General features: G+C 30.9%; 1 protein-coding gene and 1 long non-coding RNA gene across 3 annotated transcripts; one reads left to right on the plus strand and one right to left on the minus strand.

Annotated features, from left to right (window-relative positions):
- Positions 1-1,255: 1,255 nt before the first annotated feature.
- LOC128194980 (uncharacterized) lies at positions 1,256-1,913 on the minus strand. Its single transcript, XR_008246474.1, has 2 exons — positions 1,781-1,913; positions 1,256-1,701 (listed from the first exon to the last, which is right to left on the minus strand). It is a non-coding gene; the product is annotated as an uncharacterized LOC128194980 (long non-coding RNA).
- LOC108334644 (transcription factor bHLH112) lies at positions 1,586-5,459 on the plus strand. 2 transcript variants are annotated; one of them, XR_008246473.1, is made up of 8 exons: positions 1,586-1,923; positions 2,247-2,853; positions 2,965-3,075; positions 3,195-3,260; positions 3,418-3,483; positions 3,625-3,675; positions 4,081-4,477; positions 4,765-4,898. XR_008246473.1 is itself a non-coding variant. In XM_017570542.2 (7 exons), exons 1-7 carry the CDS (start codon positions 1,586-1,588, stop codon positions 4,921-4,923), a joined length of 1,398 nt encoding a protein of 465 aa, XP_017426031.1. In that variant the 3' UTR covers positions 4,924-5,459. The 2 variants fall into 2 exon arrangements, 1 of the variants encoding a protein (XP_017426031.1); XM_017570542.2 differs by lacking the exon at positions 4,081-4,477 and having other exon boundaries at positions 4,765-5,459.
- Positions 5,460-14,436: the final 8,977 nt, after the last annotated feature.

Consider the following 14,436-nt stretch of genomic DNA (forward strand, 5'->3'; position numbering starts at 1 on the left):
TAACATTACCATGAAAATGGTCCTCAATTTTATCTCACTGTACAGATTTTTGGATTATGATAATTTGTGGGGAAAAAGAAACCGAGTACTTAAAAAGGTTAGTGTGTAAGGGGAAGGGATTCTTTTACTGTCCTTTTAAAAAGATATCAGTATTTTAAATCATTAATATTATACAAACTAACTAAGTTATACAAATACCTAATTTTCTATAAATATATAACTTTTATTATTCAATATGTTTTTTTTTTCAAACCAGAGGAAATGAAGATAAGTAGTTCCCTTAGTCTTATATTAGATTCCTTATTAATTAGTTATTTTTTTTGTAATTCCATTTTCCATTTTTGAATTCATAATTTGAGGAGAGAACTCAATATTTTAAGAACTTTTCTGAAAGATAATGTAAAAAAGCAGTTTACTTCTCTAAACAAATGATTAGGTTCATGATTATTTTATTTTAATCTAGGGTTTGAACTCTATGTGTTCAAATCATGACATGCCTGGACTGCAAATAAAATCTCACACCATGAATATTATTATACCGTCCACATTCTTTCATATACAAACGTAAAAAAAAAAAACATTTCTTTTTTTATACAGTAAATAATCTGTTTTAATAGAATATATTTATTTTTTGTTTAATAGTATGATCGAATTGAAATGAGTCACCTGGTTGAGTAATTAAAATACACTCAAAGAACGCAATAAAATTACATATTTAGTTCAACTAAGAGCAGTTGTCTGCTCTTAAATGTTGTGAATAGCTCTCAAAATTATAGTTGCTAATTTAGATAAATATTTTAAGATAACCTTTCTTTCTCAACCCTTTTTGCTTAAATAAGAACTTAACTTCTACAAAACAATACTTAATTATACTTAACATTTAAAAAATAAATATATATAATAATTATTTATGTTAATATTTATATAAAAAATCATGTTGGTAAAATAGTTTCATGAGTTTATTTAACATAAAAGTTAAAAAATAATGAAATTCAATATATATATATATATATATATATATATATATATATATATATATTTAGAATTCATTACTTAAATTTTAATAATTTAACAAAGTCACTACAAAAAGAAAACAATTTCAAGTTTCCAATAAGAAAATGATAAATGAATATGATTTTGAATATTGTATGAATTTGTTCTGATTTTGATGTAGAATCTTCCACTTACATATCAATTTCTTAAATACAAAATAGTAAATATTTTACTGATAAAAATACAAAAACAACAAAACCAATTATGAAAGAAACAAATTCACAGCCAAGTACATACATATATATATGTATTTGTTTTTAAGAAAAGAAGAATTAGAATATGATTCAAAATTCTCTCTCTCATTTGTCCAATCATCCCGTTGTAATGTCAACCGGATTCCGGTAATCACCATTGTTCGTACCCTTCTAACCGTTTCATATATAAAATCACTTAACATCCAACCCTCTCTTTTGCAAATAAACCTATATTTCTGAGTCATATATTTTTTATATTCAGCACGTAACTCAAGAAGCTAGCATAGCTCACAGGTACAAACAAGTCTGCAATTTGACAAGAAGAAATAAAGGCTGCCATGGCTGAAGAGTTTCAAGCTAGAATTTGTGGTGAAAACTGGTGGAGTAGTTCTATTGATTCATCACCGATTGCTTCTTCTCCTTGTTCCGTGGCAGCTCATAATGATGCAGGAATCTACAGCACTCGTCAAACAGATTTGAAGGCAACCAAGTGCTGTGTTGAAGAGACTAACAATTTGCTTTCCAACACGTACCTGGGTTTTGCTGATGCACAGAAGTCACCCAAGAGTGAATCAGCCAGAGGAAGTGACAGCTTGTTGATCGATTCCACCTTACAGATGATGGGTTTTGGCCTTACATCTTCAGCATCAGACAATTGGAATCAACATCTATTAGTGTAAGACATCGCCAAAAGTAATATGTATATGATCATATATGCTTTACTTTTGCTAACATTTTCTTCTGAGAGAGAATTTTAATTAAATTTTTTATGTAATATATGTGTGGGTGGAAGGTTTGTGGTATATGGTCCAGCACTTCCACTAGGGTTGAAAAAGGTTTATTTCTCTTAACTTTTTCTGGTTGATTTCATTTGAAAAAGGGAACTTGATCTTATCAAAGCATATATAGCTTATACTATAGCTCTCAATTGTTTCTTTAGCTATTGGATTCTCCTAATCATGACCATATATTTTATCTTCTTTTTTTTTTATCCCATAGTCGATGCAATGGAAGGGCAGAGAGCAATTTTGATTCCGTGCTTCAGGAAGAAACGGGAATAGATTCTTCTAATTCACAAATCCGCAGGAATTGGAACCCAAAGAGCTTCTCCTGTGCTGGTGGAGGACACCAACAAATTGATAATTTCAAGCCATTGAACCAAGAATTTTCAGTAGATTACCAGAATCTATGTTCGTTAACCAGTAATGGGTTATCATCAAATCGTGATTTTGCAATTGGATCAGCCTCATATGGTAACCCTTCACCGTTACGAAGCTTATATGAACCTGATCCTCATCCACAATTACCACAGCACTCACTTTTCACCAACCATTCAATGTCCTATTCATCAAAAGCAAGTTATGGGACACCCTGCACTGAACTAACGCCAACATGGTCTAAAGTCACTACTTTTCTAAAGCCCACAACTATAGCAAAGCAACACCCTATTGGACTTCACTTTTCTAACAACACCACTTTCTGGAGTGCTTCCGCCGACGCACTTAACGACATAAGAGCAGGTACCTTTGCTTCATCACAATCACAATATCAAACGCCAACTTTCGATCAAGAGAAACCCAATTGCCCAAGTACTCTATTAAACAAGGTACGTTTATGTTTCAGTTAATACAGTTTTTCATGTTTATATATCCATATCTCTAGCTAGCTAGGGTTTTCTGCTGAGCACTGTAATTGATAAATATATACTGAAGTGCAGCTCAACAGTGAAGAAACTCTAGATTCAGCAACAATGGCGAAGAAAGATGCTTGTGAAGCATCATTAAAGAGGCCAAGGATTGAAACTCCATCCCCATTACCGACTTTTAAGGTATTGTACTGTTTTTGTTTACTGCAATTCAACTTTCTTTCTTTTTTCACTATGCAACATTGTTCAACCTTTATAATAATTTCACTTTAGATTTTAATCAACTTGACATGTATGGACAGGTTCGGAAAGAGAAGCTAGGGGACCGGGTCACTGCTCTTCAGCAATTGGTTTCACCTTTCGGAAAGGTGAACATTTTCGGATATGTCTCTTTCACTTTTATTTTTTTTTTTAATTTACCCTGGAGCTACGACTACGATAGAATTGAGACCTTTACTTTCTTAGAGCACATTGAATGGTAAAAATGTAAAAACTCAGATATTTTATTCTTGTTCATCTCAACAGACCGACACCGCATCCGTTCTTCACGAAGCCATCGAGTACATCAAGTTCCTTCATGATCAAGTCAATGTATGTTTCCATTCATCCAACATTGTTTTGAAGAAAACCCTAATAATTGAGTACCATGTAGAAATCTTCAATAAGAAAATGGTTTTATTGTAAGACCCTTTTTATGCTTTGTTTTAAATATTATCTTCACATGAATTACAGGTTTTGAGTACCTCATATATGAAAACCGGAGCTCCCATCCAACTGCAGCAGGTACTAAAAACATGATTATAGTATATATATATATATATATATATATATATATATATATATATATATATATATATATATATATATATATATATATTCCTTTACCAAAAATGTCTTCTAGCAATAGTAGGTAATATACTAATATTAGTATTGCATTTTTTATATCATTCTTTAATGAAAACTATAGTTGTAATATAGGAATCCTAAACTATTGGTTCTTTCACGTTATTCAATGAAAACAAGGAATGTGTAATAATTTTAAATTATGTGACATTATTTTAGTTCTAAATAACTGTAAAACATGTAATTAATAATTTTAAATGATGTGACATTACTTTAGTTAGTTGAGAGTCAAATTATATCTAAATAACTGCAATTACACTGTGATTCACATTCACCAAACTTCAGCCACCCAGTCCTCGCCAACGGCTTCATCCTCGCCACCTCTTCATCTTGATCCTCGAAGTTCACTGGTCAGGCCGAGTCCGGACCCTACTCCGACACCACTTTCTCCTACGTCAACAACAATTACAATGGCCATCTCCAGTGCAACAATGTCGGTGGTGTTGTTTTTGCCTCTTTGGTGCAAGTGGAGACCTGCCATGGAAAATAGCTACTAGTTCTCCTATGTCATGAGCTTGGTTTCAACGAATTTTTGACCCATTGGAAACGGACTCGTCATCTTAGAGTTCGTCAGATGGGTCTCCAATTGTGCGTCATTGGAGTGTTTAGTTGGGGATTAGAGGATATGTTGGTGGTGGCAAGAGGAACTTTCGATGATTCCACCTCTGTGGCTAAGACATTGGTGGGTGATGACCACCTCGTCTCTTCAAATCTTCCTAGATGAGGTTTAATTGATAATTAAAACAATGTCACATCGTTTAAATTTATTACATATAACATGTATTTATTACATTAATCTAGAAGGACACCAAAACCTTTGTTTAGAGGTACCTATAGAAATGCCCGTAATATCAAGTTTTACTGTCCTCACATGTTGACTATAATGTTTTTTTTTTTTTAAGAATTAGTCTGAGATTAGTTTTTGTAGTGAAAGTGGTTTTGAAACATTTATTATATGTTTGTTGAAAGGTGTGTGATGATCTGAAAGACTCAGAAGGACAACATGAAGATTTAAAAAGTCGAGGTCTGTGTCTGGTACCGATTTCAAGCACATTTCCAGTTGCAACAGAAACCACTAGCAGTGCTGAATTGTGGACGCCTACATTCAGGGGCGCTCTGTTGAGGTAGGGAAGATAAAGCCAAAGATACTCGGCCAGTGGAGAATTGATGACGTATTGTTAACTATTTGCATGTGTAAGATGATGAAGCAGATGTGAAGGCACAGTGATGAAGAGAAAAGCTGAAGAAAACAAAGGATGAAAAGAAGGAAAAGTGAGAAAAGAAACAAACGAAGTGACCCTTCAAAGCTCACCACCAGGGAAGCTGGGCCAGCCACAACCACAATGATGTGCGCTTGCAAATCATTAGTGACCACTGGAAGAGAAATATATTTAACTTGCATACATATAGTTTATCAACTGGCTGTGCTACAAGATTAATATATATGTGACCCCATATCTTAGTTAATTTGTGATGGGTGAGAGTAGGATCATATACTAAATTCACCCACATTTCACATTACAGTAGCTGATTTGCTGCTGCTTCTTTCACAGTCTCTCGGCTAATTTAATGTCTTTTAATTTGTTCCTCTCTGTCATGTTTATTATCCAAATAATATATGAATTTGGATTCTCTACTAAATTTTTAATAATGTATTTCTCTTTTGTATTCATGTCTAGCACAGATATTTTTTGTTTAAGAGAAAAAGAAAATATTTACACAGTACATAGTATTCATATTTTTTTTGTTTATGTAATTTTTATCTATAATTATTTTAATGGTGTAAGGTGTTTCCTTTACTAACCTCTCTAAGATATCATTTAATTGGGTGGTCTGGACGATCACGTGGCATGGATTAAAGTTTTAAATTAAAATTAAAATAATCAATAATTAACTATAATGTATAAAGATAGATCATGATTATAAAAGATGGAGTATCTTATAATTTCTTTGCCTTAAAGGCTTAATTAATTTTGTTGTCTTGTTCATTTTACTAGGTATGTGATAAGAGCTGTTTTGTCTTTAACCGGTTCTGCTACCTTTACATTGTAAATTTAAAGCCAAAAGTGGTCCCAAAAAAAAATTAAAACCCACTCTTGTGAGTAATTATTTTAATGAAATGTTCATTAATCGGCCAGTCTTTATTTTGTAACTTCTCATCAAATTGAAGGATAGATGTAGAAAGTAAAAAAGGTGGATTTAAGAGAATAAAATAAACTGTTTCAAAGAAAAAAAGGAATAAAATAAACCATTGATTAAAAGAAAAAACATTATAAATGAGATTAGAGTTGGTTACTTTAAAGGTGTAGCCCATTCTCAACTTTAATTAATTTAATATAGGAGATGGATAGAGATATGTTGATATGCGGGAAAAATACCGGGAAAAAATGATTTCAATATTGTTTTTAAATTCTTTTACAAATCAATGATTAATGATTATTGCACGGGTTAGACGACAATGTAATAGTTGTTAAAGGTATATGTTTTTAATAAAGCGTTTTAGGAAACATTTTAAACAATGAAAATAATAACAAAAGTATTTTTTATTGGTTCACTTAACCTAAATTACGTTCAATTTTTCTTAAGATCTCTTAAGGGGTTCCAATAATCTTATACAAAGATTACAAATAAGAACAAATCACTTATGGTATACATCGAGTATTATCAACCACTCCTGGTTCTCAAGTATTATAAACCACTTCTAGTTCCCCTAGTCAATCCTAACTAGTGAGTTTAACCATTCTTTCTATACAAGTATTATCAACCACTTCTGGTTCTCCTAGATTGTCTAGAACGTTTAACTCATTTGAGCTAAACAATACAAGTTTTTTGATTCACTTTTGAATATCCAACCACTTCTGGTTCCGCTAGACTGTCTAGAACGTCAGACACAGGTCTACGTTGTAGGGTGACAATGCTTTTGTTAGAAATATGAGACCTTATATGTCAATCCAAGAAGGGGAAGTGGAGAATTGGATTTAACCTTTTTCAAAATCTTTTTCAAATCTTTGAGTTCTTGAAACTTGAAATCAATAATCAAAGATAAATGAATCAACTAAGTAAAGAAGGAAGAGAAAAAGATCAAAATACACAACAATTTATACTGATTCAGTTTATCACAAGCCTACATTCAGTCTTCTCCCAACAAGAGTTGAAAGGGTTTCCACTAAATCAAATTTGAGTTGAGAATATAATGAAACTCTCAATTGATATCCTCACCACCCTCAAATCAGATTACAACACAAATAAGAGAGGAAAACACTCACTCTACCTAATACAACAAAGAAAACCTTCAATCTCTAACCTGGCCTACTCGCATAGGTACTACACAATGTAGAAAAAGTGATACATTGATCAGAACACACTCTTCTAGTGCAGATATACCAACAACAGTGAAGTCCATTTGATCTTGAATAAATCTATGAATTTATGATCACCAATGAAGCATGAAATCCTCCAAGAAATGTTCTTGAGAGACCATGTACTCAAAACTTAGAAAGTATGCTAGTATTTGAAAATTAGAACGTTAAATAAACAGGTCTCAAGTCAGGTTTATATAAAAAATTCAAATCCTCACGCAGTTTAATCAATTATATTATCAGCATAATCTATTAAGTTTTTCTCTCTATTTTAACAAATTATAGCACATGTATAATCGATTATTTCAACACTTATGCCTATAACTGCTTCTTTTAACAAAATTAACAGATTAAAATATTTGTATAATAGATTAGACCTTACTTTCTATTTTAATCAATTATATTTACACTTAGCCTTATTAGTCATCCATTTACCTTTCTTAACAGATTATGTTACTTATATAATATATTATGCCTTTCTTTGTTTCAATCAATTATGTAACTTATATAATTGATTATAACAGAGTGATTTGCTCATATTTAGCTTTCTAAGTGTTCTAGCTTAGTCTAATGAATTATACCACTTATGTAATCGATTATTATTACAAAAAACTACATTCTCAATTTGTTTTAGGCTTATTTCATTAATCATGAATGGATTCAAACATCTAGCACTAACATGTTAATGATTTAAACATTTGTCATGCCATTTTTTTTGTCTAAGAATGATTAAAACCATTTCTAATCATTTAAACCTATTCATCATAAAACACTATAATATGTATAGAAGCTAGGCTCCCCTTATCAACAATCTCCCCCTTTTTTGATGATGACCAACATTTTCTACAATTTTTAGTAACTCTCCCCCTTTAGGCATTAACAAAATATGGGAGAACAATTTTAATAAATTTCCCTGTTTATTGATATATGCAGTACATGGAATGCATCAACAAATTTATGAATCAGTTAGACATATGATGCTCCCCTATAAAAAAACAATAGGTGCAGTAATGAATGTTGTGAGCAGGGAATGATGGTTCAATGCAAGCAACAAATGTAAGTTTCTCATAAATCAGTCCAGTTATGCATTTGAATGTTTTAGATGTAGATCAATTGATATAAATTATAGTTTAATGATCTAAAACAGGATAAACAATACACTTTTGTTTTAGATGTAGATCAATTGATATAAATTATAGTTTAATGATCTAAAATAGGATAAACAGTACACTTTTCAGTGATAAAATGTCAATTTAATCAATTTCAGTCATGGTGATCAAGTCCTTTGTATGTTATACATGTATCAGAGCATAATTGATTTAAACAGATATGTTATTTCAATGGTAATAGTTATCAGAGACGGTTGATCATAATTATATCAAGTACACTTTGCAATACTCAATTCAAGTATGATTTGTAAATTTTAGCACAGAGTATTATAGCACAAATGCTATGTATTATGCGGCAAAATATGACTCATATACCAGCAGAGTTATGCAGCAGAATTAGAAATATTGTTTGAATCAAAATGATGCATATATCTCTATGCACAATCAAATTCAATGTGAATTTAAATTGGATAACACATATGATGTGCATTAAACTCAAAGTATATATTAAATGACCATTTAGACTTATACAACACATCAGATATAGCCAATAGATGTATATAGATAATAAATGATCACTTAATCAATTACACTCTTTGCTTAATCGATTAAAAACCTATAGTAGTACTGTGTAAACAGAGCATATATGATAATATAATCTTTTCCACTTGGATTTACACCTACAGAGTTTTGTTCTTTCTACTATATAATGCCAATATTCAATGGCAGGGTATTGTACATCAGTTTATTTTTTCAAACATGAATATTGAATGATAAAAAACATGAAATCATATTCAATTTCATGAATATAGAAACATTACTTTTGGTGGTCGTCGAAAGCTTCTTTGGAGAAGTTTGACCCACAATGAAGAAAGTTCGCACAAAAATAGTGAAGCAAATGTTCTTTCTCGCGCTCTTAAAATATCTTTACACTCAAATTTTTATGAATTTGAACATCAATAGACGTTTGTTCTTTGACCAATTGACGTCAAAAAAGGCATTTAACATTTGTTTCTCTCACCAACAAACGTCTAATGGGTCTCTTAAAATATCTCCCCGTTCAAATTTTTATGAATTTAAACATCAATAGACATTTGTTCTTTAATCAACCAACGTCAAAAAGACATTTAACGTATGTTCCTCTGACCAATAGATGTCTGATGAATCTCTTAAAATATCTTCGCGCTCAAATTTTTATGAATTAGAATATCAATAGACAAATGTTCTTTGACCAACAAACGTCAAAAAGACATTTAACGTATATTCCTCTGACCAACCGACGTCAATCGCGTAATTTTATTTACGATATTATCGCCGGTCATTTTTAACACTGGATGTTTGATTGTTAGACGTTGGACATTAGACGTTATACACCAATTTTACACTAGTGATCCCCACTGAATTAATTTCCAAGTTGATACTATAAATTAAATAATAATAATTAATTTAGAAAATAAAGGAAGTTGATACTACAAATTAAATATAAATAATTAATTTAGAAATTAAAGTTTAGAATTGGTAAGGCATTAAGTACATTTTGCTTGCACTTTGAAATGTCTATTAAATATGTTCATATCTCATCATCTTTATTCTCTATGCTCTAAATAATAACACGGTCAAAGAATATGTTTATGTTAGAATTCTTTTCTTAGTGCAACGACAATATAAATAACTTATTCACTAAAAAAAGTAATGTTAGACTAACATATTGTTGAAAGTTAATAAAAAATATACTTAAATAAAATTGTATTATTACACGTAATATATTAGTATCATTGACAATATAAAAACACACAACATATAGAAAATAGAGATGATTTGATTTTGAAAGACATATTTAATTGTACAAGTTTAGAGAATCTTAAAAGATAAAAATACCCCTGGATTTGGACAATGTTTATCATAAAACCCAAAGACTTATTTAGTACATGAATATTTAATAATTTTTGTTTTCGACTCAAAATAAATGGTAATTTGTAGGAATAATTTTTATCCACTTAACTTTAATTTATTGTTAAGTAGAAATGCTTAAATATTTTTATTATAAATATCATTCTTTTTTCTTTTACAAAATAAAACATACATATCTTCATCTAATTTCTTTCATTGTTGAACACACAAAAACATATTAAACCTTTTCCAACCCTTTTTGAAATAACATATGGCCTCGCATGAAATTTTGAAATTTAAAATTTGAAGTTTACTATGACATAACAAATCGTCACAAATTTATTAAATATATCATTATTAGTCCCCAAATTCCATCAAATTTCAAAAAGTTGGGGGACGAAAAGGCTGAGGCATGATTTATCAAAGTATGCGAATTATGAATCCTCACTCATTTTCTTTGATACAAAACTTTCTCTTTTTCTTGTTTTGGCTAATCAACGACAATATATATCTATCTTCTAGTACAAGTTTTTCTTCCCACCTGAAAAGGGTTCCTTCTTTTCACAAAGGAAAAAGATGTTATTCCTTCTTTGTTGGTACTTTGAATCTGATCTTGCAAGCCCTTTTACCTCCTCCAAGCTTCGGAAGAACTTTGATCTACCAATATGGTTAATATTTCAACGTTAGGAAGGAAACAAAATACAAGACAAGAATTTGTTCAAAAAACTAAAGATGGAATGACAAATCATAAGGGCTAACTTAAAAATTATTCTTTTTTAGTTTGGAGGTTCAAATTCTCCTAAAATTAAAGAACTCTGAAATGTCACTTTTCTTTGGTTCTCTTCCATCCAAATGCATGAAGCTTTTCCTTTCAGTACTGTCAAGTTGCTTGTTGACATAAATGAGATTATTACATTTTTAAAGAAGACAAAAAGGATTTTACTATTTTTGGTGAAAGACCCTCTGATACTGACTTAAGCATAATAATGGTAGTTGACATTGGTTATTCCCAAAGTTGCAATAATAGGAAGAATAAATGCAGAATATTGATGTGATTCCATGAAGTGAGAGAGAGCACAAATGTTAAACTCTAAGCCTTTTCTTTTGCTTCCATTCAATGAGTGAATATTTTTAATGTATTTAATGTCTGCGTATCCGATATCAATAGTTTTTTTTATATGCATTAAGTGTCAATTCTTTTAAAAAACATTTATATTTAATCAAACTGTATGAAACATATAAATATGTGTAATTTATAAACTTGGAAACCTTATGTGAGTTTTAAATTGTTACTTTAGAAGTTAATATGTGAGATTTTATTAGCGGGTGAATTCTTACACATGCTCGTTCCCTTCCACTTTCCTTTTCAAGTTAATCTTGTATTACCAGAAATGTGCAATCTTAAAATCGAAAACTAAATCAGTTCGAACCTTAAAGAAGTGCAATTAGGAAACAAAAAATTCTATGTTGTGGAATATAAAGTTCTACTCAAGATTATATGGTCTTTAGTTATATATATGATAGTTTTGAATTATGTAATTAGAAGAAACGACTTCTTGTTATTATTCTTAATCAAACAATTCAGAAATTATAATTAAGAATTTCTGAACACATGATGGAAAAGTAGAGCGTAGAGCCCAAAAGATTATGAGGTTTTCTACGGGCACCTCCAAGTTTTCTTCCTACATATCTAAACTTTTCCAAATGTCTAAATTGCTCTTCTCACAATAGTAAAAAAAATTTCTCTCTCCTATATTTACCCTCTCCTACCCACTTTTACTCACTCATCCTTACTCCTAACTCTAGCACGGCACCATTCACCCTCTTCTTCCTCTCCCTCACCCCCTAAACCTATGTGACTCCATAACACATCCTACGCGCACTCCACAACCCACCTTCAACCTTCAAGCATTCCATGAACAAGGTATATTCGTTTTGTATATTTCTATCTAAATTTGTAAATGTTTAGTTGAAATTCGTAGTTTAACTTAGGTAGGAAAGGAATCGGAGATTTAGGATTACAAATTTGGAAATTTAGAATTGAAAATTGAATTTCGAAATCTGATTTAAGGGGAATTTTGAAATCTAGTTTAAGGAATATCACATTTGGATAACTATCAAAATTTAAAATTTAATGAATTTCTGGACTGAATTTCGAAATCCAGTAAAAGATTTTGAAATTTTAGATTTCGAAATCTAGTATATATATAATATTTTTTTAAAATTTTGTTTTAATTTATTTTTAGTAGCTTATTTTTTTATTAATTTTTTTAATTTTATTGACTGTGTGTTTTTTGTTACGATTTATGATTTAGAGTTTATTTATTTCTTATGGTTTTAAGCTATGCGTTGTTGTTTTCTTTAAAGTTAGTTATTTGTTATGTTTATTGGTTTTAATCTTTTTTTGAATTTGTTTGTTATCGAAATGGAAAAGGAGATGAAGACAAAAGAAGATCTACGACATATGCTCATGGAAGGGATTGTACTGGTGAAGTTGCATTATTACCTCATCCTGATCTTGATGAGTAGCAAGAGAATGTTATTGAGGAACAACATGATGTTATTGAGTAGCACGAGGATGGGTTCAAGAAGAATGATGGAGGACCACCCAAAGGACATATTTGACCACTCACAAGATTTATGGCAAAGAGGATGAAGCTCTAAAAACTCTACTTTTGTGGAGGATCAACTACTAGCCTCTTCTTTTCTCTTAAACACTTTAGTAAGTATGTAATATAACTTTTAGGCCATGTATTTGGCTAAGAACCTTGTTTAGTGTAGATTAGGACCTTAACACAATTAAGGAGTGAATTAGCGCCTCATTTAGGGTCTTAAGCCATGTTTAACACCTAAATGGGCTTGAATGGCCCTGAAGAAGCTTTGGACTTGAAAGAAAGGAGCCTTGGCCAGTCAACTCAAGGGAGAGGCTCCTATGCCTTAAACTTGGAGAATTTTGAGATTACTTGAAGGGAGAGACTCCCATTCATCCCCCTTTAACCAAGGAAGCTTTTAGGCTCTTTCATAAGTGCATGTACTCTAACTATCTCCTTCACCTATAAAAGGAGAAGCACCCCTCTTGTATTCTTTAGAACTTGAATAATATTAGAGAAAATTTTCCAAAATTGCAAGACTCTCTTCTTAAGTTCTTCTTGGAAATATCTCTTTTCTAGACTTTTTCTACCTTTTCCTTCAAGGTTGACTCAACCTCCTCCTAGGATATGTCATCAAACCGCACCATTAAGCCACTTCAACACTTCTTCTTCATGCTTCCGCGCCATCAACCTTTTCATCAAGGAGTCTCATTAACATTGTTGAAGGAGCTTCCATAAAAGAACATGAAGTATGTGGATTTCTTGGAGGTCTACATGATACATTATTGTAGACGAGCTATGTCGATCATGTTGCATTCGTGTTGTGACAAGGTCAGGTTAGTAAAGTAGTTAATTATTTTTATTCCTTTTGATGTTGGATGAGTTGTTTCAATTTTATATGCAATTGTATCTTTACTTGTTTGATTGTTATCACATTACACTCATTATTTTCTTTGAAGGTAAGGAGAATGTTTGCATGCTTCACTTAACTTTTAGTCATATCAACAAACAATGAATATTCAGTGGAATTTAACCTCCCACCAAAAAGGTAACCAAATTAAAGTCTTTACCAAATCATGGTTATGATATCCATACATTAGCTTCAATACACACTTCTCTCCATTAGAAATTGGTTTATCTCTCAATTTAAAAACTTGCATTTTCTTATCCTAGATATACTAGGATGAAAATAATATTTATATTTCCTATACTTTTCACCTCTTTCATATCTTAACAATACAAATTCTTTCTCCAAGGTTGATCATTAGCTTTATTAGATCTTATAATGAAAACAACAAATCAGAGGTCAAAAGCAATCCCTCAAACTCAAGCAATTAACTCATCACGTGTGAAAAAAAATGATAAGTTTTAAAATTATTTGTGTAATCTTCCTTGCACATTGTATTTATAAAAGAAGAGAAATATAACATCAAGCTAGAATTTACTTGTGAATCCATCAAACTTAAAATATAATATTTCATCTTAGACTATAACCACTTATAACATAACATCACTATTGAATACCTCACACTACAAAAAAAAACTTGTCGACGAACACGACAAATGTCTTATCAAAAACATTTACCAACGGATTATGATCATTGATAATTACTGACCGGCTTGTCCGTCGATAATTACCAACAGACACATGTCATCGGTAAGTTAGTCGATAAATTCGAAAATAAAATCATG

This window comes from Vigna angularis, chromosome 1 (genome assembly GCF_016808095.1).
Source record: "Vigna angularis cultivar LongXiaoDou No.4 chromosome 1, ASM1680809v1, whole genome shotgun sequence".
Lineage (NCBI taxonomy): Eukaryota > Viridiplantae > Streptophyta > Magnoliopsida > Fabales > Fabaceae > Vigna > Vigna angularis.

Coding starts and splice junctions, on each gene's coding strand:
- LOC108334644 (XM_017570542.2), top strand. CDS start 1,586: ATGGCTGAAGAGTTTCAAGCTAGAATTTGTGGTGAAAACTGGTGGAGT. Junction 1,924..2,246: donor TGGAATCAACATCTATTAGT/GTAAGACATCGC, acceptor TTTATCCCATAG/TCGATGCAATGGAAGGGCAG. Junction 2,854..2,964: donor CAAGTACTCTATTAAACAAG/GTACGTTTATGT, acceptor ACTGAAGTGCAG/CTCAACAGTGAAGAAACTCT.